Source organism: Brassica napus, chromosome C1 (assembly GCF_020379485.1).
Source record: "Brassica napus cultivar Da-Ae chromosome C1, Da-Ae, whole genome shotgun sequence".
In the NCBI taxonomy this organism is placed as follows: domain Eukaryota; kingdom Viridiplantae; phylum Streptophyta; class Magnoliopsida; order Brassicales; family Brassicaceae; genus Brassica; species Brassica napus.
In genome coordinates this window covers 5,614,588-5,640,738 of record NC_063444.1, presented here as the reverse complement: position 1 = coordinate 5,640,738, position 26,151 = coordinate 5,614,588, and the positions used below count along the sequence as shown (strand labels likewise).

At 37.7% G+C, this 26,151-nt stretch overlaps 8 protein-coding genes, 4 non-coding genes and 1 pseudogene across 14 annotated transcripts; 6 read left to right on the top strand and 7 right to left on the bottom strand.

Moving 5' to 3' along the window:
* Positions 1-558: 558 nt before the first annotated feature.
* LOC125580619 (F-box/kelch-repeat protein At5g39560-like) lies at positions 559-6,135 on the top strand. 2 transcript variants are annotated; one of them, XM_048745392.1, is made up of 2 exons: positions 559-2,446; positions 3,869-6,135. In XM_048745392.1, the coding sequence occupies exon 2, from the start codon at positions 3,946-3,948 to the stop codon at positions 5,125-5,127; it is 1,182 nt and encodes a 393-aa protein (XP_048601349.1). In that variant the 5' UTR covers positions 559-2,446; positions 3,869-3,945; the 3' UTR covers positions 5,128-6,135. The 2 variants fall into 2 exon arrangements, with proteins under 2 accessions (XP_048601349.1, XP_048601348.1); XM_048745391.1 differs by having other exon boundaries at positions 559-2,451; positions 3,869-6,134.
* A 20-nt stretch (positions 6,136-6,155) lies between these two features.
* Positions 6,156-8,543, top strand: LOC125580618 (F-box/kelch-repeat protein At5g39560-like). The gene has a single exon (XM_048745390.1). It carries the CDS (start codon positions 6,500-6,502, stop codon positions 7,508-7,510), a length of 1,011 nt encoding a protein of 336 aa, XP_048601347.1. The 5' UTR covers positions 6,156-6,499; the 3' UTR covers positions 7,511-8,543.
* Positions 8,544-10,618: 2,075 nt separating this feature from the next.
* LOC106385944 (serine/threonine-protein kinase VPS15-like) lies at positions 10,619-17,161 on the top strand. Its single transcript, XM_048745388.1, has 11 exons — positions 10,619-11,060; positions 11,412-11,534; positions 11,629-11,674; positions 11,760-11,920; positions 12,179-12,258; positions 12,456-12,561; positions 12,821-12,997; positions 13,080-16,028; positions 16,233-16,474; positions 16,591-16,690; positions 16,803-17,161. Exons 1-11 carry the CDS (start codon positions 10,788-10,790, stop codon positions 16,977-16,979), a joined length of 4,434 nt encoding a protein of 1,477 aa, XP_048601345.1. The 5' UTR covers positions 10,619-10,787; the 3' UTR covers positions 16,980-17,161.
* Positions 17,162-17,309: 148 nt separating this feature from the next.
* LOC106372423 (40S ribosomal protein S30) lies at positions 17,310-18,314 on the bottom strand. The gene is made up of 3 exons (XM_013812635.3): positions 18,177-18,314; positions 17,944-18,081; positions 17,310-17,468 (listed from the first exon to the last, which is right to left on the bottom strand). The coding sequence occupies exons 1-3, from the start codon at positions 18,178-18,180 to the stop codon at positions 17,422-17,424; spliced, it is 189 nt and encodes a 62-aa protein (XP_013668089.1). The 5' UTR covers positions 18,181-18,314; the 3' UTR covers positions 17,310-17,421.
* Positions 18,315-18,460: 146 nt separating this feature from the next.
* Positions 18,461-20,223, top strand: BNAC01G09090D. Its single transcript, XM_048745389.1, has 7 exons — positions 18,461-18,946; positions 19,086-19,171; positions 19,258-19,336; positions 19,419-19,478; positions 19,583-19,704; positions 19,813-19,884; positions 19,973-20,223. Exons 1-7 carry the CDS (start codon positions 18,572-18,574, stop codon positions 20,073-20,075), a joined length of 897 nt encoding a protein of 298 aa, XP_048601346.1. The 5' UTR covers positions 18,461-18,571; the 3' UTR covers positions 20,076-20,223.
* Positions 20,224-20,457: 234 nt separating this feature from the next.
* LOC106397206 (60S ribosomal protein L28-2) lies at positions 20,458-22,266 on the bottom strand. 2 transcript variants are annotated; one of them, XM_013837823.3, is made up of 4 exons: positions 22,164-22,266; positions 21,925-22,081; positions 21,471-21,634; positions 20,458-20,688 (listed from the first exon to the last, which is right to left on the bottom strand). In XM_013837823.3, exons 2-4 carry the CDS (start codon positions 22,070-22,072, stop codon positions 20,569-20,571), a joined length of 432 nt encoding a protein of 143 aa, XP_013693277.1. In that variant the 5' UTR covers positions 22,073-22,081; positions 22,164-22,266; the 3' UTR covers positions 20,458-20,568. The 2 variants fall into 2 exon arrangements, with proteins under 2 accessions (XP_013693277.1, XP_013693335.1); XM_013837881.3 differs by having other exon boundaries at positions 21,925-22,092; positions 22,164-22,264.
* Positions 20,776-20,871, bottom strand: LOC125581161. Its single transcript, XR_007318872.1, has one exon. It is a non-coding gene; the product is annotated as a small nucleolar RNA R24 (small nucleolar RNA).
* On the bottom strand, positions 20,932-21,022 carry LOC125581164 (annotated as a pseudogene).
* On the bottom strand, positions 21,081-21,178 carry LOC125581162. Its single transcript, XR_007318873.1, has one exon. It is a non-coding gene; the product is annotated as a small nucleolar RNA R24 (small nucleolar RNA).
* LOC125581163 lies at positions 21,243-21,338 on the bottom strand. The gene has a single exon (XR_007318874.1). It is a non-coding gene; the product is annotated as a small nucleolar RNA R24 (small nucleolar RNA).
* Positions 22,267-22,328: 62 nt separating the features above from the next.
* TRNAP-UGG lies at positions 22,329-22,400 on the top strand. Its single transcript has one exon. It is a non-coding gene; the product is annotated as a tRNA-Pro (tRNA).
* A 122-nt stretch (positions 22,401-22,522) lies between these two features.
* LOC106397359 (F-box/LRR-repeat protein At4g29420-like) lies at positions 22,523-24,717 on the bottom strand. Its single transcript, XM_013837976.3, has 2 exons — positions 24,246-24,717; positions 22,523-23,628 (listed from the first exon to the last, which is right to left on the bottom strand). The coding sequence occupies exons 1-2, from the start codon at positions 24,688-24,690 to the stop codon at positions 22,736-22,738; spliced, it is 1,338 nt and encodes a 445-aa protein (XP_013693430.1). The 5' UTR covers positions 24,691-24,717; the 3' UTR covers positions 22,523-22,735.
* Positions 24,718-24,807: 90 nt separating this feature from the next.
* On the top strand, positions 24,808-25,985 carry LOC106397547 (40S ribosomal protein S15a-5). Its single transcript, XM_013838180.3, has 3 exons — positions 24,808-25,047; positions 25,421-25,581; positions 25,698-25,985. Exons 1-3 carry the CDS (start codon positions 24,918-24,920, stop codon positions 25,794-25,796), a joined length of 390 nt encoding a protein of 129 aa, XP_013693634.1. The 5' UTR covers positions 24,808-24,917; the 3' UTR covers positions 25,797-25,985.
* Positions 25,986-26,151: the final 166 nt, after the last annotated feature.

Here is a 26,151-nt window from a genome sequence, read left to right as displayed (position 1 = left end):
ACACATCCCGACTTATCTTTCTCAGTTGGAGTACTTAGTAGGTATATGCAAGATCCTAAGATGTCACATGGTGCTGCGTTGAAGCAAGTCTTGCGGTATTTGCGGGGAACATGTTCACTAGGTCTCTACTTTGCTCGCAACAAAGGACTAAAGTTGGAGGGTTATAACGACAGTTCACACAATGTTGATGATGATGATGGGAAAAGCACAACGGGACATGTCTTCCATCTTTGTGAAAGTCCCATAACGTGGTGTTCAGCGAAACAAGAGATAGTAGCTTTGTCAAGATGTGAGGCAGAGTTCATGGCTGCAACAGAGGCTGCGAAACAAGCGATTTGGCTGCAAAAATTGTAAAGTGAAATCGTTGGTAAAGCTTGCAAGCGAGTGACTATTAGAGTGGACAATAAATCTGTGATTGCTCTAACAAAGAATCCGGTGTTTCATGGCCGAAGCAAACATATACATAGGAGATTTTACTTTATCAGAGAGTGTGTTGAGAACGAGCAAGTTAATGTTGAACATGTCCTTGGGTGTGAGCAAAAGGCGGACTTCCTTACAAAATCACTTGGAAGAATTAAGTTCAAGGAAATAAGAAGTCTTATCGGAGTTCGAGATGTGTGTGAAGATGAGTTTAAGCTTAAGGGGGAGAATGTTGAGTTAAGCTTAAAGAATAACGAAACTTGAGAAGCAAGTAAAAGACCTAATCCTATCATGTTGAGGAATTGGAAAGTATAATGTATTTAGGAAGTTTTCTAGATATGTTATCTAATAGGATTAGGTTACAATGATCTCTATATATATAAAGAGAATGTTCAGGTGTGATATTATGTGTGACTTGTGATTTAAGAACTTGGTGATTGAATAATAAGAGAAAGACTTCTTATTAATATTGTGATTGAATATATGTGGCATCCATATTCCGATCTTTGCATGAGAAAAAAGATCTGGTATGCAAAGATTTGTTTAGAATCAAGATGCAATGGACGTGAGGTGTGGGGTAAGGTGGGGTGTGTCGATATGCTTACCTTTCGTGTTGAAACATATGAAAGCTTTTGTCGTTTAACTGCTTTAGTTTGAAGTCTCTGAGAGATGGTATGAGTTTGGGTGCTTTTTGCTTCCAACATGCTGTTGTATTCTTTGAGACAAGCTTCTATGTTGGTTTTTATGGTGGCTTTCATCAGTTTCATAGTTTGATTGTGTTTTCGCGTTACAATATTTTTTTTGTGGGACAGTATGACACCTCCACGTCACAGTATATTGATTCTTTTTAAAAAATGAAACAACAATTGTAAGTGTTTTTGTGAATTGACATGATGATTTAATTTGTGTTAAGAATTAAAACTACGTGGATGATTGGAAAGAACTGTAGCCTTATATTTTTGGTTTAGAAATAAAATTGAAGATTTTTTTTTGATGTGGCTATAGATAGATGTAGGTTTAAAAAGATTCAATGACTTACATATAAATTTTCTAAAGTAAAAAATAAGTGCTCTAGATTTATGGCTTTCCACAGCTACAAATAAATAAGAAGGAAAAAAATTTGTAATTTAAAAAAAAATTTACAATGGCAAAACTTTGGGATGTTGAAATAATTTGAGCTGTAGAAATAATTTAGGCTGTAAAAAGATCTTAAAACACTTCTAAAGCACTTGCCAATCAACTTCTATAATAATTTTTCCAAACTTTCAATATAAATGACAATTAAGCAAAAGTTATATCCTATTGAATAAGAATGGGAGGAGAATTGTAGTGATGACACTTTGGTTTAAATCCAAAGTTACAAATTAAATAATGTTACTCCAGTTAATATATAAGAGATTATAACAATTGATGCTTTTAGAATAAAAGGTAACTTTTCTGAAGAAAAAAAAGAATAAAAGGTAAATGCAAAGTTACAAATTAAATAATGTTGATCCCATTAATATACTTCCTCCGTTTCTGAAAGTAAGATTTTTTAGATTTTTTTCTTGTTACAAAAAAGATAGATTCTCTATATTGTTGTACTTTTTTATACTTTTGAGAAACATTAATTGAGAATATTTGAATTGATTAAATTTCATTGGTGGAAAGTTATTGGAAAGTGTATAATAAAGTAAAAAATAAATTAAATTATAAACATTTATTAAATTCTTAATAAACGTGTATACTCTAGAAAATCTTACTTTCGGGAACAATGGGAGGAAATATTAGGGATTATAACGATGGGGGTGATTGGTTGGGCACTTAATGTGGTCGACCACTGAGATTGAAGGTAGAAAGTGGAGAGAGATCAAGGGCTTGGATAAATTGCGTGAGCATTTAAAAAGTGGGAATGAGTTTGAAATGGTTAACTACGGTGCGAAGCTTTTAGTTTTGTGGCATCCATATTCCGATCTTTGCATGAGAAACAAGATCTGGTATGCAAAGATTTGTTTAGAATCAAGATGCAATGGACTTGAGGTGTGGGGTAAGGTTGAGTGTGTCGATATGCTTACCTTTCCTGTTGAAACATATGAAAGCTTTTGTTGTTTAACTGCTTCTGTTTGATGTCTCTTAGAGATGGTATTTGTTTATGTTCCTTTTGCTTCCAACATGCTGTTTATGTTCCTTTTGCTTCCAACATGCTGTTTTATTTCCTGTGCATTCCTCCCAACCAGATCAGTCGATATAACATATAAAAAAATTGACATCACATTTTAATTGATGTTAGAATATATGAATATTGTGAAAAACTGAACATGTATACATAACTTAGCTATTATTGGGGACATCACATAAATTAGCTATTATTATTGGGGACATCAAGAAAAATTTAGTAAATTTTTTATAAAGCTTTTTATCTATTTTACTACTAAAAGTTCCATATATTGTTAATTTATTCAAAGTCGTCATGTTAATAATGTCCGAACGTAGAACAAGCAGAATAATTATATTGATGAATAGTATATACAAAAACAGTTATACTGACGATATGATGCAGATTTTATTATAAATAAGAAAAATTCCCACATCTATCATATTTGAATTTTAGAATTATATAAAATATTTTTAGTATAATAAAAGTTAAAGTCTTATAGCTTTCTAATAACTGTTTAGCAAAAATAGAAATAAGATCTTCTTGTACTAGCTAGTAATCTGCGATGTGTGTTGGGTACATTAAATATTTTATATTATATTAAGAAACTAAAGTAAAAATCTTAAATTTATAATTCAGTCCGGTTTTGTTTCAGTTTTTTCGTTTTACGGTCAATACAAGTTAGATACCATATTAAAATTATATTTATTTTCTTTTGGTTCAGTTTATATATTATCGGTTTTAGTTTATAAGAAATTAGTGTAATTTAATTTATACTATTTTAACAACAGTAATTTATTTTATTATTAGTATATAAAGATATAAAATTATAACACACATTATAAAAATAATAAACATATGAAATGAATGAAATAGTTATATTTTTAGCGAATGGTGATGTAGTATAAGCTTTTACAACCTCCTTTCAGCAGTAGAAGCTTCATCATGTGAATATTTTGATGATCATGTTTCATCAGTTTATGTTCAAGTTTTTCCAGTGATGACGTTTCGTCGAGTTCATGTTAATAAACATATTAGAATTTCAATCGCAGGGTAATAACACGTTAGATGGATAGTTGAAAACTATAATAAATGTTTTCACATTATGTGTGAAACTTATTTTGTTCTGAAAAGTTTTCTACAAAAGACACATTAACACTCTAATGTTTAAATTATCGTGAGATTGTCACGTCACACTGACAGTATATTATAAATGTGAAAGTATTTATTATAAATGATTATCTTTTAATATATAAGGAATATTTCATATATAAGTTCTTAATTATCATTTTTTTACGAACTGATTTTTGTTAGGATAAAAGGTCTTTAGGCTTTTACTTTTATAAAGACCTAAACGTATTGAGTAAACCCTAGTACAACTTCGGCCGATCATGATCTCCGAAGAAAGTGAACCAACCCAAAAGAAGAAGAAGATTCCTGAGCCACTGTCATCGTTTTCGTCACTTCCACATGAAATCACAGAGAACATTCTTGCCCGTGTCTCCAGATGGAAATATCCATGTCTCTCTCTCGTCTGCAAGAGCTTTCGTTCCCTCTTATCTCCTCTGGAAATCTACAAGACGAGATCTCAAATCGGAGTGAAAGAAACATGCGTCTATATCTGCTTACAGCTGCCTGATCAACCATGTGCAAGCTGGTTTAGTCTGTGGACAAAACCTAATAAAAAACGAAACAAACGGAGAGGGAAGACTAAGTTTAAGCGGGATTCAAGTGGAAACTCGGTTGTTCAGATACCTTTCTCTTCTTCCCCTTCTGCTCCCTTACCTTATGAAACTCAAACAGTTGGTTCGGAAATCTACATAATCGGCGGACCCGACGGGGAGCCGTCTTCATCTGTCCGGATCCTTGATTGTCGGAGTCACACTTGGCGTGATGGCCCTAACATGACCATCGATAGGGAGGATGCGCCTACAGCTTTACTTGATGAGAAAATATACGTAGTGGGAGGTTGCAATATTGATATGTACTCTACCAACTGGATTGAGGTATTTGACATAAGAACTCAGTCCTGGACTGCCTTGCCGGGTCCTGGCCCTGACGAGGACGACGAGTTAGTGGATGACTATCGTGCTCTAGTTAATGTGTTTGAAGGAAAAATTTATTTAGCTACAGATGAAAAGGACTACACTTATGATCCGAAAGATGGTACGTGGAAACTCGTAAAAGAGAAAGCGAGTTTCGTTCCCGACTCCGTTATGTTTTGGTGTGAGATGGATAATGTATTATACTGTTGCACTGACTTGGGGTACTTAATGTGGTCGACCTCTGAGATTGAGGGTAGAGAGTGGAGAGAGATCAAGGGATTGGATAAATTGCGTAAGCATTTAAAAACTGGGAAGGAGATTGAAATGGCTAACTATGGTGGGATGCTCTTAGTGATGTGGCATTCATATCCCGATTTTTGCATAAGAGACAAGATTTGGTATGCAAAGATTTGTATACAATCAAGATGCAATGGACTTGAGGTGTGGGGTAGGGTTGAGTGTGTCGATATGCTTACCTTTCCTGTTGAAACATATGAAAGCTTTTATTGTTTAACTGCTTCAGTTTGATGTCTGGTATGAGTTTGTGTTACAAGTTAAGTGAGCATCATCAAATAAATGAAGTTTTGAAGTTTCTTTTCGGAGAACAAAAAATTTTATATTTGAAATTATAGAGTGTCTTTTGGAGATGTTGTAAGCAATTTAATAGTTTAACTTTAGTTACACACGGTCTGTGTTTTAAAAGGCAAGCGCCTTTTGCGCCAAAGCGCAAGGCGCACTAAGGCGCAGACCCAAACGCCTTGGTCTTCTAAGGCGAGGCTATGTTCTTGAGGCGCTCGCCTTGTTGCGGCTTTGCCCTTGTTCTAAAGCTCCTTAGCGACACAAAGGCACAGTTTCGTCACAAAATCCGTGACTGTAGTCAGTCATCCAAACCCAAACCATATGACTGTAGTCAGTCCTTAATGATTTCAGTTGTGTCAAGTCTCGTCAATGAGACTTTAAGTGTCTGGGATGTGTTGTTGCTGCTATGAATCATAGCTTTCAAATTGAAGGAATCAAACCTAGATGGCTAGATGCGAATAGGTTCTTGAAACTATCATTGTTGATAGTAAAACAAACACAAAATATTACAGGCTAACTATAATGTCAGGAATCTAATCTTTAGAGCTTTTAGGTAATGATTGGGGTAAGTTTTTATGTGTTCATGTTATTCTAGTACAATTTCTACCTCAACCCTACTAGCATTGCATTTCTAAGTTTTTCTAGAGTCTATGTACTACGTACTACCCTGTTTTTTATACGTGTGGTTCTTAAGGCGAGCGCTTTAGAGCGCCATGACGCAAGGCACAAGGCTCCAGCTTCCTTGCCTTTTGCGCTTTTTAAAACACAGAACACGGTAACTCGGTAAGGTATGATTAGACAAACTCACAAGTCTCATGATGCAATGTAGTCAATTTATTTAAAGTTGTCATGTTGATAATGTCAGAACGTTCGTTTTAAAAATAATAATGTCAGAACGTAGAGGAACTCGAGCGACTTTTTTATAATTATTTTATTTTCATGGGGTATTCAATATAAAACAACCACAAGAATAACACATGCAGAATAGTTATATTGATGATAAGATGCAGAGTTTGATTATTAATAAGAAATGAGATTTATCATATATGAATTTTAAATTTTTAGTATAATAAAAGTTAAAGTCTTATAGCTTTCTTATAACTGGTTAGCAGAAATAGAAATAAGAATTACTTATTTATATATTAATATTTCATATATAAGTTCTTAATTAACAAAAAAAAGTTCTTGATTATCATTTTTTTACTAATTGATTTTGTCAGAATAAAAGGTGTTTTTACTTTTCTAAAGACCTAAACGAGTTTAGTCTAGCTATATTTATCATACCGTCTCTCCACAGCCTCTACTACAGCTTCGGCCGATCATGATCTCCAAAGTAGCTGAACCAACCCAAAAGAGGAAGAAGACGACTTCTGAGCCACCGTTGACATCGTTCTCGTCACTTCCACATGAAATCGCAGAGAACATTCTTGCCCGTGTCTCGAGATGGGATTACCCGCGGCTCTCTCTTGTATCCAAGAGTTTCCACTCTATCTTATCTCCTCTGCAAATCTACAAGACACGATCTCAAATTGGAGTCAATGAAACATGCGTCTACGTTTGCTTAAAGCTGCCTAATCAACCATGTGCGAGCTGGTTTAGTCTGTGGACAAACCCTAATAAAAAACCAACCAAACGAACCAAACGGAGAGGGAAGACTAAGTTTAAGCCCGACTCAAGCGGAAACTCGGTTGTTCCGACACCATTCTCTTTTTCCCATTCTCCTCCCTTACCTCATTACATGGAAACAGTTGGTTCGCAAATCTACATAATCGGTGGACCCTACAGGAAGCCGTCTTCATCTGTTCGGATCCTTGATTGTAAGAGTCACACTTGGCGTGATGGACCTAACATGACCGTGGCTAGGGCGGATGCGGCTACAGCTTTACTTGATGAGAAAATATATGTAATGGGAGGTTGCGATAATATTGACGCCTACTCTACCAACTGGGTTGAGGTATTTGACATAAGGACTCAGTCCTGGACAGCTTTTCCTGGTCCTGGCTTTGATGTGGACGAAGAGTTAGTCGATGACTATCGTGCTCTAGTTAATGTGTACGAAGGAAAAATTTACTTGGCGGCAGATGAAAAGGACTACACTTATGATCCGAAAGATGGTACGTGGAAACTTGTAAGAGAGAATACAAGCTTCATTCCCGACTCCGTTGAGTGTTGGTGTGATGAGATGGAGAATGTAATATACTGTTGCACTGACTCGGGGTACTTTATGTGGTCGACCTCTGAGATTGAAGGTAGAGAGTGGAGAGAGATCAAGGGCTTGGATAAATTGCGTGAGCATTTAAAAACTGGGAATGATTTTGAAATGGCTAACTAGGGTGGGAAGCTTATAGTGATGTGGCATTCATATCCCGATCTTTGCATAAGAAACAAGATTTGGTATGCAAAGATTTGTTTAGAATCAAGATGCAATGGACGTGAGGTGTGGGGTAAGGTCGAGTGTGTCGATATGCTTACCTTTCCTGTCGAAACATATGAAAGCTTTTGTTGTTTAACTACTTCTGTTTGATGGCTCTTAGAGATGGTACGAGTTTGTGTTCCTTTTTGCGTCCAACATGCTGTTTTATTCTTGGATACAGCATGTTGGCTTTCAATTTCATAATTTGATTGTGTTTTTATACGTTACAGTATATTAATTCCTTTTAAAAATGAAACAACAATTATAAGTGTTTAGTGAATTGACATGATGATTCAATTTATGTTAAGATTTAAGAATATATGAACATTCCAACATTCTGTTTTGTTCTTGCAAGGATGCATCTCTTTTCACGTACAAGTTACGACATGCTTAATCTTTTTTTGTTTTTGACAAAGTAGAAAATGGATAGGGATCCAAAGTAAATTAACACACATCTATTTTGCATATGAATGACTAAGGGGCTGTTCGTTTCAGCATCTTTCATCTCCATCCAGATGATTCATTTGTATGATCTATCCAGATGATTCATTTGTATGATCTATCCAGATGATCCATTCAGATTTTTGTGATTATTTGTTTGTCCATCTAGATAGCTCATCTAGATGAATCATCTAAATAGATCTTATGTTTGTTTCTTTATTTTCATTTCCATCCAAATGAGTTTAGTAAACAAATTACCAAAATACCTTTGTGTTGATTTAATCATATGTTAAAATTTTAGTACAATAATAACTGCTAATAAACAAAAAAATTGATAAACATGTATTTGAATAAAAAAAACTTTAGAGTTTCAAATTAAAAAGAGTATTCATAAAAAACCGAATGTAACTTCGGTTTTCGCCGAAAATGAGATTTTCCGGTTTTGACACGAAAACGAGGTTTTTCGATTTTAACGAGAAACAAGATTTTTCGATTGTGGCGGGAAAATACAATGTTTAGTTTTGGCGAAAAAAAATTTTTTTGCCCTTTTGGCAGGAAAATATGTTTTGGCGGGAAAACACATTTTTTGCGGTTTTGGCGGAAAAACACATTTTTGTGGTTTTGGCGGGAAAAAGAGATTTTTTGGTTTAAGCGGGAAAACACGTTTTGGGTTTTGGCGGGAAAACACGTTTTGGGTTTTGGCGGGAAAACGCGTTTTCGGTTTTGGCGGAAAAATGAGATTTTTTTGTTTTGGCGGGAAAATGAGATTTTTCGGTTTTGGCGGGAAAACGAGATTTTTCGGTTTTGGCTGGAAAATACAATTTTCGGTTTTGGAGAGAAAACACGTTTTGTGATTTTTGTGGGAAAACGCGTTTTGCGGTTTTGGTGGAAAAACGAGATTTTCAGTTTTGGCGAGAAAACACGAAACTTTTCCGTTTTGGTGGGAAAACGAAATTTTTCGGTTTTGGCGGGAAAACAAAATTTTTCGGGGCAGGAAAACGACAATTTTTGGTTTTGGCGGGAAAATACGTTTTGTGGTGTTGGCGGGAAAACATGTTTTTGTGTTTTGGCGGAAAAATGCGTTTTGGGTTTTGGCGTGAAAATGCGTTTTTGGGATTTTGGCATGAAAACACGTTTTTGCGATTTTTGCGAAAAAAAAACACGTTTTTGCAATTTTGGTTGGAAAACACGTTTTTGCAATTTTGTCCGGAAATTCGTTTTTAGGGGTTTGGCGTGAAAATTTCGTTTTTAGGTTTTTGCGGGAAAATGTGTTTTTGTGGTTTTGTGAGTTTTCGTGTGTGACAAAATGATATTTATGTTTAAGTTTGTAATTTGTGAATTACATAGGGGCATAATGGACATTATACCATATTTAATGAACCATCTCCATCCAAATGGTCCAAATTGGTTCAGCTGAATGAACTTTAAAATTAAGCCTAAATTTCCAAAAGTCATCCGGATGAGTTGCACTTTTAGTGCCTAAACGAACAAAACTCTCATCTCCATCCAGATGGCTCATCCAGATGTAGAAACGAATAGACCCTAAATATTTTTCATATAAAAACTCAATATTTGATTTTAAAATAGTTGAATCTCAAGGGAGATAATCTTCGTATTAAAAAATATATGAGTAATTTAATCAATTTTTTTTATCAATTTCTAAGGAATCGCTAATTTATGTAATATTAAAAAATATATGAGTAATTTAATCAATTTTTGAAAAAAAGTGCTAGCAGATATTTTGTAACCGGATCAATGGTATCAGATCGCAAGTTAATAGTGAGTTTTTGGGTTTTTATCAGGTTATATCAGAATTTTAATTAACGAATTTTTCATTAAATCCGAACCGGATTATATACAATGTATCAGGTTTATAGGTTCAATCATGAATCTAGGTCAGATATGAAAACAATCTTAAAACTCAAACATTATTATAGAACAACTACCATATTTCGAACAAATACTATATTTTGAAGAAAAGAAAAATAAATGATAAAAACCTAAAAACTCAATTGTTATAGTTCGAAACAAAACTAATGGTAATTTGTAAATTAGTTTCGATTAATAAATGAAAAACAAACAAACTCGCGCTTTCTAAGCGCGGATCAAAATCTAGTTATATCTTAAAGTATGTTGGATATATATTAAGAATTAAGATCATATTTGGTAAAAGTTCTTTTTGTGATTTTAATGTTTCAGGTTCTATCGGATTTCCATTTAGGTCCGAGTTCGGTTCGGATAACACCCATAATCCAATACACCAAAAAACAAGATCCATTCGATATTTATTTCAGGTTCGGATCGGTTCGGATTCATTTTTATCGGATCGGATTCGGTTCGAATTTTCGAGTTCGGTTTATTTGCCCTAGTTAGAATATAGAAAATCATAAGATTTTTTCCTCATTCAGTAGAAATCCAAAAAAAATACTTCTTTTGGCAATTACTAATTAAAAAAAAATCAAAAGTGAAAATCTGACCAAATTCATAAAATTAAAAATTTATAATATAAAGTTTAATCCACAACTAATTAAGAAAGGAAACGTGTCGAAGTGACAAAACTCAACTCATCTTATAAAAAAAAAAGAATCCTTGAGAAGCAATTAAAACGTAAAATCACTTCTTCCGACTCCTTTCCTCCGACACCGGAGAGACCGATTCTCTCTCTCTCTCTCTCTCCCGCCGGAACCAACAGATTCCAATTGAATGTTAAACCCAATCAAAGGAAGAAGAATTTGATTTCAAAGAAAGTCTTTCGATGGGGAACAAAATCGCTCGAACGACACAAGTCTCGGCGACGGAGTACTACCTCCACGACTTGCCTTCCTCTTACAATCTCGTCCTCAAGGAGGTTCTAGGTCGCGGGAGATTCTTCAAGTCGATCCTCTGTAAGCACGACGAAGGGTTGGTCCTCGTCAAGGTCTATTTCAAGCGCGGCGACTCGATCGATCTCAGGGAGTACGAGAGGCGTCTTGTGAAGATAAAGGATGTGTTTTTGTCTCTGGAGCATCCTCACGTCTGGCCTTTTCAGGTTCGTGGCGATGTCTCTTGTCTTGGGTTCGTTTTAGTTTTCAAAAAAGGTGATAGCTTTGATGATACGAGAGGCTATTGATGAGATTGAGCTATTGGTTTACTTAGTTTCAAATTGTTTGGCTTTTATTGAAGATAGGTTTTGCAGTTTTGAGATGCTGTGATCAGGGCGATTTAGTGAAAGTTTTAATAAAAATAATTTATTTTAATAAATTTGGGGGTTTATGTCTATGTAATTTGGGGCTATTAGGCGAATGTTTTACTTGGTTATGCCCAGAACCGGCACTGACTGTTATGTTAGGTGGGTTTAGTTGGTGGTTGATTGTTGCTTTCTTAATTTGTTTGTTTGCAGTTTTGGCAAGAGACTGATAAAGCGGCTTATTTGGTGAGGCAATACTTTTTCAGTAACCTGCATGATCGGTTGAGTACTCGGCCTTTCCTCAGTCTTGTGGAGAAGAAATGGTTGGCGTTTCAGGTCTTATTCTCTGTCTTGCATCACTCTATTTGAGGCTCTCCTTTTTGAAGCATTCTGTTTACTGAAGTATGCTTTTTTTGTTTTGTTTCTGCAGTTGCTTCTTGCTGTGAAGCAGTGCCATGAGAAGGGTATATGTCATGGTAAGGTTTGATAGTCTTGAGAGTATATGAGCCTCATGATTGTGAAGTAAATTTGTGATGTGTGTGAATTTGAACTGTGTTTTAGGTGATATCAAGTGCGAGAATGTTTTGGTCACTTCCTGGAACTGGCTTTACCTTGCTGACTTTGCGTCTTTCAAACCCACATACATTCCTTATGATGATCCTTCAGACTTTTCCTTCTTTTATGATACAAGGGAACGAAGGCTTTGTTATCTGGCTCCAGAGGTACTATAGAACCATTATCAAAATTTATTCCTTTTATTTGTCGTATCGTTCTATTTCACCTCTGCTTAGAAAATTATTATGCTTTACTTATTTCTCTTTTAATAAGCCCGTTGTCCATGGTACACTTCAGTTGAGTTTTTTCTATATAACTACTAATAAGTGGTTACAAAGCCATCAACAACAAACCGCCCTCTCTTGTTGGTCATGTTTCTATGTTTCTCCATGATTAAACAATTTTTTTTTTTTTATTAATTTCAGAGATTCTATGAGCATGGAGGTGAGACCAAAGTTGCACAAAATGCTCCATTAAAGCCATCCATGGATATATTTTCTGTGGGGTGAGATTATTTACCCTCTTGTTTTACATCACTCTATCTGTTCATTCCTTTTATTAGCATATCAAGATAAAGAGGCTCCTATAGGTCAAGCACACATACTTTTTCATGATGGAACAAACTGTTCTTACCTTGAAACATTAGCACGTTGTATATTTAAGTTGATAACATATCGTAATAGTTTCATATCAATATTTCAGGTGCGTGATAGCAGAGCTTTTTCTTGAGGGTCAGCCACTATTTGAACTTGCTCAGCTTCTCGCTTATCGCAGAGGACAACATGATCCTAGCCAACACCTTGAAAAGGTATTTTTCCTACTGCATATTCCTTTTTCATATTCTCTTTGTAGGTATCAATCTCTTTCCCTCTCCATTTTTTCTTTCTTTCAAGCGACCTCTCACGTTGATTCCTTTGATGTTTAAACAACATTCTTTTCACCTTCCTTCTTAGTGGTACTTGGGACTTGAGACTTCAGTGTTTCTGAGTTGGATTTTTTTTTTTGCTGATTGTTCTACCTCTATTTCTACCCATTTTTTGTGTTCTTTCTCTTTTTATTGGATTCAGATTCCTGATCCTGGAATTCGCAAGATGATTCTTCATATGATTCAGTTAGAACCCGAAGCACGCCTATCAGCTGAAAACTACCTGCAAAATTATGTGGGAGTTATTTTCCCAAACTACTTCTCACCATTTCTGCACACTTTGTACTGTTGTTGGAATCCACTTCCTTCAGATATGAGGGTAACCACCACCGTTTTCTGTTAAAAAAAACTCTACACTCTGCATCAACTTACTTCATATCATTTTGCTTCATTTTTATCAGGTAGCAACTTGCCAGGGCATATTTCAAGAAATACTTAAGAAGATGATGGAAAATAAGCCAGGTGATGAGATGGGTGTTGATTCTCCTATACCTTCACATCCAGTGAACGCAAGCAAGGTACAAGAAACTTTTGCAAATCAGAAACTGAACACGTCGAAGGACTTGATAAGGGATACTGTAAACTCTAAGGACGAGACCCTTTACTCTATTTCTGATGCACTCAAGAAAAATCGCCATCCTTTCTTGAAAAAGATAACAATGGACGATTTGGGTACACTGTTGTCTCTCTATGATAGCCGTTCCGACACTTACGGAACTCCTTTTCTACCTGTAGAGGTTAACATGAGATGCGAGGGGATGGTTCTGATTGCGTCTATGCTCTGCTCCTGTATCCGCAATATCAAGTTGCCTCATTTGAGGAGGGAAGCCATACTTCTGTTGAGGTCTTGCTCTTTGTATATTGATGATGAAGATCGCTTACAGCGTGTACTTCCGTATGTTGTTTCCCTGCTTTCTGATACAACAGCAATCGTGCGGTGTGCTGCCATGGAAACTCTATGTGACATTCTGCCGCTTGTCCGAGATTTTCCTCCCAGTGATGCGAAGATTTTTCCTGAGTATATATTTCCGATGCTCTCCATGCTTCCTGATGATCCAGAAGAGAGTGTGAGGATATGTTATGCCAGCAATATTGCGAAACTTGCTCTTACTGCTTATGGATTCTTGATACATTCTTTCCAACTGAGCAACGTAGGGGTTCTTAATGAATCAACTTCGCCGCAGATCTCCAGTACATCTGCTAGTGAGCTCCAAAAGGCAAATGGCGAAGCACAGCTTTCACAGCTTAGGAAAACTATTGCCGAAGTTGTTCAAGAGCTTGTTATGGGTCCAAAACAGACACCGAATGTTAGAAGAGCACTCCTTCATGACATAGGGGAGCTTTGCTTTTTCTTTGGTCAGAGGCAGAGTAACTACTTTCTACTGCCCATCCTCCCTGCCTTTCTTAACGACAGAGATGAACAGCTAAGATCTGTATTCTTCGAGAAAATTGTTTACGTATGCTTCTTTGTCGGTCAGAGAAGTGTGGAGGAGTACCTCTTGCCTTATATTGATCAAGCTTTAAGTGATCAGACGGAGGCTGTCATTGTCAATGCACTGGATTGCTTATCCATACTGTGCAAGAGTAGCTTCTTGCGGAAGAGAGCTCTTCTCCAAATGATAGAGTGCGTTTATCCTTTGCTGTACTATCCATCTCAATGGGTAAGGAAGGCAGTCGTCACTTTCATCGCTGCCTGTAGTGAATTCTTAGGTGCTGTCGACTCTTTTGCCTTTATCGCCCCAGTGATACGTCCCTTTCTCAGTAGACTTCCCGCATCAATTGCTTCTGAGGAAGGTTTGTTTTCATGCCTAAAGCCCCCAGTCACAAGGGAAGCCGTTTACCGTATCTTGGAAACTGCCAGGAAACCAGAAATCGCTGACAAACAGCGGAAGATATGGTACAGTACTTCACCTCAGTCTGGGACCTTGAACTTGTTAGAACACGGGGCCGAACAGAAGAAAAGCGTGGAAGGGAAAAAACCGATTATGAACGCATTACAGCAGCAAGAAGTTCAAGGAAAGTATGCAGAGAAAGATGCTAAACTGAGAATCCCGAGAAACCCAAGACTCAATGCTTCTAACACAGTTGAGCTCCGTGATCACTTGAATCAGGAGAAGTTACAGTTCTCTGGGCTTATGGCACCATACATGTCTGGTATGAATAACGTAACTGAACCAGAGGGGATACCTCTCTATTCGTTTAACATGGACAAACGAGCAGCCACGAATCCTCCTGTGGCTTCTGAGTCTTCATTGCAGATGAATTCTCTGGGCATGAGTTCGTTGTCAGTACCATGGATGGATTCCATGAGCAAGTCGTTTAACTTGGCTAGTTCGGTTCCAGTGCCTAAGCTAGTTTCTGGATCATTCCATGTTGGCACCAATCCTAAACAGTTTTACAGAGTGGTACATGAGCCAGAAAGCAGAGAAAACGAGCAAATGTCCTCAGTCATCAGCAAGTTTCAAGACCTCGGTGTATCCACCTCCTTGAAAAGCGCTTCTGTGACTTCAGAAGACGCGTCTTCAATATCGGATCTCGTAGGAGAACCATCTTCGTCGAGGACATCGGTTCCTGATTCAGGTTGGAAGCCTCGTGGAGTATTAGTTGCTCATCTACAGGAGCACCGCTCTGCGGTCAACGACATTGCCACTTCAAGCGATCATAGCTTTTTCGTTAGCGCATCAGATGATTCAACAGTAAAGGTGTGGGACTCTAGAAAGCTGGAAAAGGACATCTCGTTTAGGTCAAGGCTAACGTATCATCTCGAGGGAAGCAGAGGGATGTGCACAACAATGCTTAGGAATTCAACTCAAGTTGTAGTTGGAGCCTCCGACGGTGTGTTACATATGTTTTCCATTGACCATATCTCCAGAGGCTTGGGGAATGTGGTGGAGAAGTATTCAGGCATTGTTGATATCAAAAAGAAGGATGTTAAAGAAGGCGCCTTACTTTCTCTTTTGAATTATACCTCTGATAGCTTATCTGGCCCGATGGTAATGTATAGCACCCAAAACTGTGGGATCCACCTTTGGGATACAAGATCAGATATAGATGCGTGGACGCTGAAAGCAAACCCTGAGGAAGGATATGTGTCTTCTTTGGTTACAAGCCCATGCGGGAATTGGTTCGTGTCTGGGTCTTCAAGGGGAGTGCTTACTCTTTGGGATTTGAGGTTTCGTGTTCCTGTAAATTCGTGGCAATACCCTATAATATGCCCCATTGAAAAGATGTGCCTCTGCTTTCTTCCTCCAAGCGCCTCGCTGTCTTCCACGATGAGACCTTTTATTTACGTTGCTGCTGGTTTCAATGAAGTTTCACTCTGGAATGCAGATGGAGGCATCTGTCAACAGGTAATGTTGTTTTACCATTTTACTGGGATCTTACAAGTTTGAATAGAAAGTTAGAAACTATGAACTATAGAGTGGAACAGATTTAGATAGTTTTAATAGTCATTGGGGTTTCAGCTTTGATGTTAGTCCATGGAAGTAACTCAGGTTTTAATAAATTAGACCATAGCATTGAGTTGGAGACTTATAAATGAGCTGATTCTGTAGGTATGGAGAGTAGCCAACTATGAAAATGAGACGAATGTTTCCGAGTTTCAGTGGAAGCTACCAAGCAGTAAGGCAAATCCCAAGGCGAATATTCGCAAGAACATGAGCTCCAAGTATAGAATTGAAGAGTTGAACGAGCCTCCTCCTCGTCTTCCTGGTATCCGCTCGTTGCTTCCTTTACCAGGAGGCGACTTGTTAACAGGTGGTACTGACTTGAAGATTCGGCGTTGGGATTACTCCAGGTTCTTAAATCTAAAACCTTCAACTTGTGTTCTTTATATTTTGTCACACTTGTTGTGGATAAATAAACAAAAACCTGACGCAAATTCTTGTTTTCTGTGTGTTTGAACCAACATAGCCCTGAGAGAAGTTACTGTATATGCGGTCCGAGTTTGAAGGGAGTTGTAAATGATGATTTCTACGAACTCAAAACCAACTCTGGAGTGCAATTTGTTCAGGTTTGATGATTAGCTATTTCTTTGATTACACACTACACATTATGACACTAATAGTAACAGTTTAAGGTTTTGACTAAATTTTATTATGCAATTGTGCCTGTGCATTGGACAGGAGACAATGAGGCGGCCTCTGGCGACCAAACTGACGGCAAAGGCAGTACTTGCAGCGGCTGCAACAGACACAGCAGGATGTCACCGTGACTCAGTTCAGTCTCTGGCATCAGTGAAGCTGAACCAGAGACTGTTAATATCAAGCAGCAGAGATGGAGCGATCAAGGTCTGGAAGTAAAAGATTTCTTTGTATGTACAGTGTTGTTATAGTGTTTCTTCTTCTCTACCGTTTTTTTCATTGTTAACATCAGATGCTAAAAAAAACTTTTTAGCTTTGTAACTTTAGCTTATGTTTATTTACTTGTAAAAACTTTTCTTTTGTTTGATTAAAACAAATGATAAAACTAACAGTTTACTGCTTTTCTTGTTTTTAAATCACTCAACCGCAGTTAAAACTACGTTACAGCTCATACTAATCCCTCCATGTTACATGTTTTTCGTAGACTAGGCAGTTTCTATGATGAGTTTTGTAGTTTACGTTACCGAGCATTGAATGAATTAGAACAAATTATCAAAAAAGTCAATTTGATTGAGAAAATTGCAGTCTTACAACATTAAACAAGTACGATATTTTTTGGAAAAAAAAAAACTCAAAACTTCAGCTCCAATGCGTTCATCATCTATTTCTCAGAAGAGTTGGGTCCTCTCTTCTTGCCAAATCCAACAACTGCAAACAAGAAATCAAGAAAAAAAACTTTAAGAATCACTTGTCTGGTGTTAAAGTTTATACATTTTTGTGACTATAATTCATAAGCAACAAAAGTTAACTGCAAAGTACAAAAGTTTCATTTCACATATGATAAGCTATATAGGATGTAAACAAAAAATGGAGGAATCTATAAGTCCATTGTCTAGAAAATGGACCGTGATGGTTTCTTTGTATGTACAGTGTGGTTAGTTTGGTTCACAAGAATCATTGCAGAGGCTGATACTCTTAAAATGATAGCAAAAAAAGAGAATCACTAACATATCTCATACAAAACTTAATGAGCTGTGGATATGTTACCAAGAAGAACTACAAGTACTAGCAACGATTACATTATTCAATAACGATAATGTATTCAGACACAAGTGCCAACTAACTAATGTCCTTAATCAGTCATAAAATTAAAATCTAAGAGAAAAAGGGAAATATTTATTACCGGCGGTGACGAAACGGCGGTTGTGCTGAAGACGCTTGTGGGCACGACCACGTGGCTTCTTCTTCTTGTCCTGCTTAGCGACTTTAGGTGTCTGTCCTCTCACCTTACCGGCACGAGCCAAGGAACCGTGAACCTTGCCTAATCATTGCACAACAAATCAAAGACGAAAAAAACATAAGTAACATCAACAAAAAAAAAGAATATCAAAAAAGAACAGGCTCAAGAGAACTCACCCATAGTTGCTTTGACGACTGAATCGGCGCTACCTCCGGCAAATGTGTGACGACGACAGCTTTCGATGGACTAGGGTTTTCTTCTCTTCTTCTGTGAATGGTATTTAAGCGATGAGGACGATCTGTACTCATACGGCCCATTAGGGATCTATTAATGGGCCTAGCTTGTTATTCTTAGTTAGAATCCCCGCCGCTTTTATAGTTCAGCAGCCCGTAAAATTCGACATATTGGCCCAATGGGCTTTTATATCATTACCCACGTAACGTGAGTCTGATTGTGTGACAGTCAGCTTCGTGTACACTTTGATAAACTTTGTCTCTTCCAAAAACCCAACCAAAACCCCCCAAAATCTACTTGCAGGCTCTGAAACTAAGCGAAGCGAAGAGGAAGAAGGATGATAAGCTTTCAATGCTCTCTCCACCTGCTTCAGCCTTATTGTTCGGCGAGTTACAACAACCAATCGAATATTTGCTTCCACAATTTAGCGCCGTTTCGTGTCAGCAGCACGATTCAGGTACCGAAGATCCACGCGGTACGTGCGGATTGGTCTACGAGGAGTGTGAAAGTGAGGGTAAATGGTATTGGTCGAGAATTGGAAGAAGATGGGGAAGAGTTTGAAGAAGAAGAAGAAGAAGAAGAAGAAGAGTTCACGTCGAGGAAGAGAGAAAGTTACGGAGGGAAGAAGGAAGATATCAATTACGATAAAGACCCCGAGTTCGCTGATATTCTGGGTGACTGTTTAGATAACCCAGAGAAAGCTCAAAAGAAGGTAACAAAGTTTACATCTTTCATCTATTTTGGAACTAAATTGAATGAAGTACAAGCGTTGCAAGGATGTGAGATTAAAGTAGCAACCTTTTGATCTTTTGAGTTGGTTTTGATTTGTTGTTGTGAAAAATTGGTGGTAGATGGAAGAGAGGTTGAGGAAGAAGAGGAACAAGATTCTGCATACCAAGACTGGCTCTGCTACTTCCATGCAAGTCACTTTCAACAAGTGAGTGATTTGTGTATGTTGATCTGCTACATGATTACTTGCCATCATGCCTTAACTCTCTCTATTGGTTTTGTTGTGTTTGTAAGGTTTGAGTATTCGAATTCATACATGTGGTTGGAGTTTCACAACCCTCCTCTGGATAAAGACATTGCCTTGATCACTGATGTGAGCGAGCCCCTTCTAAACTTAAATCTTAGCATTTCTTTATATACTCAGTATCTGCAACGACGGCTAAAATATCTTGCAGGCAATCCGTTCGTGGCATATCCTTGGACGACTTGGTGGATACAACTCCATGAATATGCAAGTATGTCTCTTTATATCACAAAGTTAAAAGCATTAATCTATTCACTTTCTTCTTGTTAAGTATAAGCCTTAAGCTGCTTTCTCTTTTGTCAATAATGGATCTAGCTATCGCAAGCGCCTGTGGATGAACGGCCAAACTATGATGCTATCCTTGGGGCTAATATCGAGCCAACCACATTTTACAACATCGGGGATCTTGAGGTCCAAGACAATGTCGCTCGCATCTGGTGATAACTCTTTACTCCACCCTCAACTCTTGTGGCTTTAGATTTGGGAGGTTTCTTTCTGGCGTTTGCTGATTTGTTACTGTAACGTGAATGATGTTTTCTCGACAGGCTCGACATTGGGACCTCAGAGCCGTTGATTCTTGATGTTCTGATAAACGCATTGACACAAATCAGCTCAGAGTAAGTTCAGTTTTCTATCTCTGATAACTTCTAAACGGTTTTGAATGTGTGGAAGAGCTAAATGTTGAATGTTTTTGTTTATGTACAGCTATGTCGGGATCAAGAAAGTTGTGTTTGGTGGATCTGAGTTTGAGAACTGGAAGGAGAATTTGACGTCCGAGGAGTCTGGTTTCAGAGTCCACAAGATTTAACATGCTCTTTACTTTCTTTCAAAGACCCACAAAGATGTAACTTTCTCCTTAGATTATTAGAACTAAAACTTATAAATTACATGGTCTATATAGCTTGATGTATGCTCCCTAGTTTATCACTGTTGTTAAATTGCAATCACGTTTAATATTTGACCAGATGGCAATTATTTCTTGTCTGTCTGAAGCGATAAACCATTTTCTTTTGAGCAACTGAAGAGATAAACCATAAACGCTACAAACTCGCATGTACTTGGAGCAACCAATGAAAACAATTAAGTTTTGGGTAAAACGATAGCACTATAACAATTATAGTTTAAACTTCGTTTTGTGATTTATCGAAAAAAACTTCATTTTGTGAATAGAAGGATGACAAGGGAGGCGATTCAAGCAAAACTCTTAGCTGTTCAGGAAAAATCTGTAACCTACAAACACTGTCTGAAACTCTCAAAACAAGCTTATTTAGAAGAAAAATATTCATTCAATGGCGGGTTCTTCAAGCCTGTCTGTTCCTCCTCTTGGGGCCAGACTTGGCGACTCTAAGGCCTTTGCTGATCACGCTGAGCCTAGCAAGCGCTGCCTTCTTCAAATCAGGCCTGTAGTAGTTGTCCACAACCTGGAAAACATTAGAGAATAAATCGATTAATACTGATAGACGGAGGAAGCAAGACTAGTATATGAACTGGTGCAGAGAAGAAATAATATATCTCAGAAGCCAAGCGTAACAAATGTATTTCATAGAAGAAAGACCCCACAAAGGAGTCCTCTTCTTACGTGTTAGCTTTCTCATCACTGATAGAATATGAAATACAACCAAACAAAATTCAAATTCAAAGTATGATAATGCCTTATAATATTATAAGCTCAGAAGCCAAGCGTAACAAGTATATTTCATTGAAGAGCTTCACAAAGAAGCTCTCCTTATATGTTAGCTTTCTCATCACAGATAAAATTTCTAAAACAAAAAAGGAAAGCATTATCAGTACATTGACATTAACAGTAAAGAGACTAGCTCAGAAGCCAAGCGTAACAAATATATTTCATCGAAGAGATACCCCACAAAGGAGTAGTCTCTCCTTACGTGTTAGCTTTCTCATCACAGCTCACAAAATCAAACTACAATGAAGCCTAACGTAAATTGGAAGTAAAATGAAGTTCACAGAAAAGAGAATAGCTCAGAAGCCAAGCGTAACAAATATATTTCATTGAAGAGATAAACCACAAAGGAGTTCTCTCCTTACGTGTTAGCTTTCTCATCATAGCTCATTAAACCAAACTACAATGAAACCTAAAGTATCAATTCACTAGAACATATGATCACAAGGTTTTCCAAACACAGTGCACAGCAGAAAAATAATGCCATAAAGTTTATTGATAGTAAGAAGAACTGAGCTATACCTGGTTGGCAACAGCTTTGGCCATCCTTGGGAACTCCTTCTTGAGGACAGACTTGTTAACAGAGAGCTTAGGCTTGTTCTGCTTCTTGGTCTTGGTGGTTCCAAGTACCACACCTTGGTCTTTGTCTGCTGGCTGAATTGTCACGGTCTTCTTGTTTGCCAAACCTTAAATCACAGCAAAAAAGATCCAAACTTTAATCACGTGGACAGACACTAACACAAATCCACGCACCTAGCAATAGACTAACATAATTTACAGTCAAAAGATCCAAACTTTAGAGCAGACAACTTTAATCATATGAACAGGTTTCAGTTTCATCCTAACATACTCATCTAGTTCATGATGTTATTAATTTACCCAATTACATTTCGACAGACATAAAGGTCAATGACTTGTGTTTATAAGCAACATTCTATCTCACAGATTAACAGTGATCAGTAACAATAATCATTACCAGAGTGCTTGTAAGAGTTGAGGTTGCAGAGGTTGTTGCTCTCCTTGCTGAACTGAACCTTGGCATTGCCTCTACCGAACTGTTTCACCAAGAAACAGTTGTTTCTCTTCACGATCTCCCACACCAGCTGTCCTGGAACTGTTGCCATTTCGATCTCCTACACCAATTCTTTTTCAAATTAATATCAATGAACAACTGACAACGAACAAATGGATGTCAAAGAGCCGTATCAAGCTCACCTCGCAAATTGAAGAACTAGACAACGGCGGGATAGAAGAGAGGAGACTCGTGCCGGCGTTAGGTTAAGTCGATGAGTTCATATATATACACTCTCTGCAAAACCCTAGTTTTAATTCTGTTTAATAATATACGTCAAATATATTAATTCTCAAGTTTTCAATAAAGGGCGTTTGGTCTAGTGGTATGATTCTCGCTTTGGGTGCGAGAGGTCCCGAGTTCGATTCTCGGAACGCCCCTTATTTTTATTTGTTTTGCCCCTTTTATATTAAGCTTGGTTTATTCTTTCTTCTACCCCTGTTTCTTTTCTAATCCAGTATATTTTATTTAAACTGAAGCCTTAAGCTGGATCATATGAAAATTAACAAACAACAACACAACTATATACAGCAAAGCTATAGTTATTACATGGTCACTTACTATCTATACAAACTCTGTATGAAACCCTGACAAGCTTCACCACAACATCTGGAACACACGACACATCAAACTGGATTCTTGGTTATCAATACCATCACCCTCATCACAACAAGAATATACAGGGCAATCTACATTTCTGACTTGACGTTATGCTTTAGGTGCCACTGGAGACCCAAATGTCTTCACCTCCTTCAGCCCACGTTCCCCAGCTCCATCTCACTCTTGGGTTACTAATCGTGCATGCAGAGATCAGCAAATCTCTTGCTCCAGGATTTGTGTCCTGATGCATCATCAGTCTCATATCTGTCAAACCTCTGCAGCTATTGAGTATAGACCTAATGAAAGAAACGTCGGTATAATCTGACGTCTGAACACGTGCTGTTATCTGCTTCAGGGCAGTATCTGTTCCCTTAATATGTACTACACCTTCGCTTTGGAAATGGGTTTTGATGTTTGACCAAGTCACATGGCTCAATGTAAGAGAAGCGATGCTAGGGAATGCTTCGAGGAGTGTTCCCAATCCAAATTTCAGCCTATCAGAATCTTCTATCGACTTGACTGAATCCACTGCAAGCTTTCTGATCTTGTTGCCAAAACGAGTGTTTGTGATTAGCCTGTACACGTCAGGAGATATAACCTCTAACGTATCCAATTCTCCAAGCTCAGAGAAACTAACACCTTCAGCGTCCTCTACAGAAAGATAGAACTTCACCAACTTGGGTGTATCCAAGACGAGAGACTTGGGTTTGTTGCATTTCAGCCTGAGTTCAAGGAGGTTTGGTGCCATAATAGCCAAGGAAAGCGGTGCATTCGACACTGTCCAATGACAACTCCTTAGGTGCAGAAAATGGATCTTCGGCTCCTTAAGTCCTCCAACACCAATCAAATTCAGCACTTGAAGAAAAGGGAAACAATCACTGACCTTCTCTAGATTCTCATCGTCGAGTCTAATAAACTCCAGTGTCAAATGTCTGAGGTTAGGCATCTGAGTTAGACCAACCACTGAGAGCCAAGCATTCTTCACCTCTAGTTTGACTAACTTACTACCTGCAAGATAAAAACTCTATACTTAATGATCCCCCATTATTTCCTGTAACTACTTTAAGATACATAGAAATTTTCCAAAAAAAAAGCTGAAAGCATATAACGATTCATCACAGCTGCGATTACTACATTCCTAAAATAAATCACGTTTGAGCTATTAAAACTACATTATCTTAACGTCATATCAATTTGACATTTGCTTAATATTCATTTCCTTAGAACCGCTTGTCAAAAGCTTTCCCAGTTTTCCATTAACTAAAGAATGCTATCCGGAGAAGTTTCTGAAATTAGATCATCATCATCATCATTTCTTAGCAACTTTTCTGAGATTGAGATCATATATTATCATCACCATCATCACCACCACCATCATCATAATCATATTTGCTTAGCAAATTTTTCTAAGAATCGTATATTATAACCACAAAATCTATATTTACTAACTTACAAGATAGATCCCATAAATTTATAACATTCTGCGATTACTCATTCCCTATATAAATAACGTTCCATCTATTATATCCTACATTATCATCATCATCATCATCACCATCACAATCATCATCATCACCATCACAATCATCATCATCATCGTCTTCATTTTTTCATAGCAAACTTACAATTCGAAGAAACGAGCGCCAAAACATCCGACCTTCTCCAGCAAGACTGAATCCAAAAATCCGAAATCGACAACATCTCCAGCTCATCACGAACCCTAGGCAGCCACACCCGCACGAATTCGATATCCGTCAGGTACAATTCGTCGGAATCGTCTTCGACCAAGTCGTCGAACGACATCCCGCTGAGCGCCTTATCAACCCCGATCGATATGACCCTAACGTTGCGAGAATCTTCGATCAGATTCCTGAAGACCGTCTTGAACGGCGTGACGGAGGTCGAGCGCGATTTGGAGTACCGTGACAACGTGCATAGGAGATTCACGGTTTGGACTTCTCGCCAAAGGGAGTTGAATCGCTTGGACGCGACGCGGGATCGAGCTAGGTCTGCGGAATCGTTGAGCCGGTTCAGGATTTTCACCACGAGCTCTGAAGGTAAATCGTCCATGGGGGTTAATTTTGCAAAATGAGGGAAGAGGAGAGAGGTATTTATAGTCGAAACTAGTCACGTGTGGATTAGAGCTCTCACGTGTGGGATACGTATAATGTCGATAATATCCTTTAGAAACCTTGAAAATAACAGAAATGCCACTCGTTCAGATTTGAAGGGAGAAGAAAAACCCTTGTTGAGTTGGTTCCGAGTTGTGACAAGCGGCGTCCGTCGGATAATCGAAAATGGGGAGGAGGATTTTGAACGACGCGTTGAGGACGATTGTGAATGCGGAGAGGCGAGGGAAAGCTTCGGTGGAGCTTAAACCAATCTCCACCGTCATGTCTTCCTTCCTCAGAATCATGAAGGAAAAAGGTTTAACTCTCTTGTTTGATCCAAAGTTCGTCTGTTTATCGAAAAATATTATACTATCTGTTCACTGGTGTGAAGGATCTGTCAGTGGTGAAGCTAAGATTGAAACTTGTAATGAAATTTAAATGTTTTTCTTTTTGCTATTAAGTTTATGTTTTTGCTTCTGTGAACTCATTGTTTGATGCTATATTAGTCTTCTTGATTGCTTTTGATGTGCGTATGCTTTATACATTATCATACTTTGGCGAATTCATAGTCAGTTTTGTTAACAATTCTAGATAGGGGTGTCAAGTGGTTATAGTTGTAAGTATCTTTATGTGTTTCATAGTTGTGTTTGTTGGAATCGTCTTTCTGTAAAATGATATGTTAATTGTAGGTTATATCAAGAACTTTCAAGTGCATGATCCACATAGAGTTGGTAGGATAACCGTTGATCTGCAAGGGAGGGTTAATGACTGCAAAGCTCTTACCTATCGGCAAGACGTTAAGGCAAAAGAGATTGAGGAATACACTGAACGCACACTTCCAACTCGTCAGGTTTCTCTCTCCGTCTTCCGTTTATTTCCCTCTCTCTCTCTCTCAATCTCCGTATCCAGATATGATGCCCCTCTAGTTAAGCATTACTTTAACCTTTCTGTATTTGTTACATGCAGTGGGGCTATGTTGTAGTCACAACTCCGGATGGGATTCTGGATCATGAAGAAGCCATTAAACGGAATGTTGGTGGTCAGGTTCTTGGTTTCTTTTATTGAAGAGCCTATTCTAGCACACATCAAGAGGCTCCAGTGTCAAAGAGTTCAACAAATGTTCGAAAAGTTTCGATCAGAACATGTTATTCATGTGGTTCTTTGTTTTGGTATCTTGCATTGTCTTTGAACAAAGTGGCAATTACAGTACACAATTTGCTTTTTGAATCCAAACATCTTATGAAGCATTTCGCAGATTGTGTTGTTTGATGGAAGTTAAATCCACTGGTCTTACCACATATATTATGTAGCTGTGGCTAACACATCATCTGTTATCAATGTGATTTGTCATCTCTGTTCGTCCACAAGGTACATAAGAAAATCCACACTAATCAAAATTAGTTCTCAGTTTGTAAACATA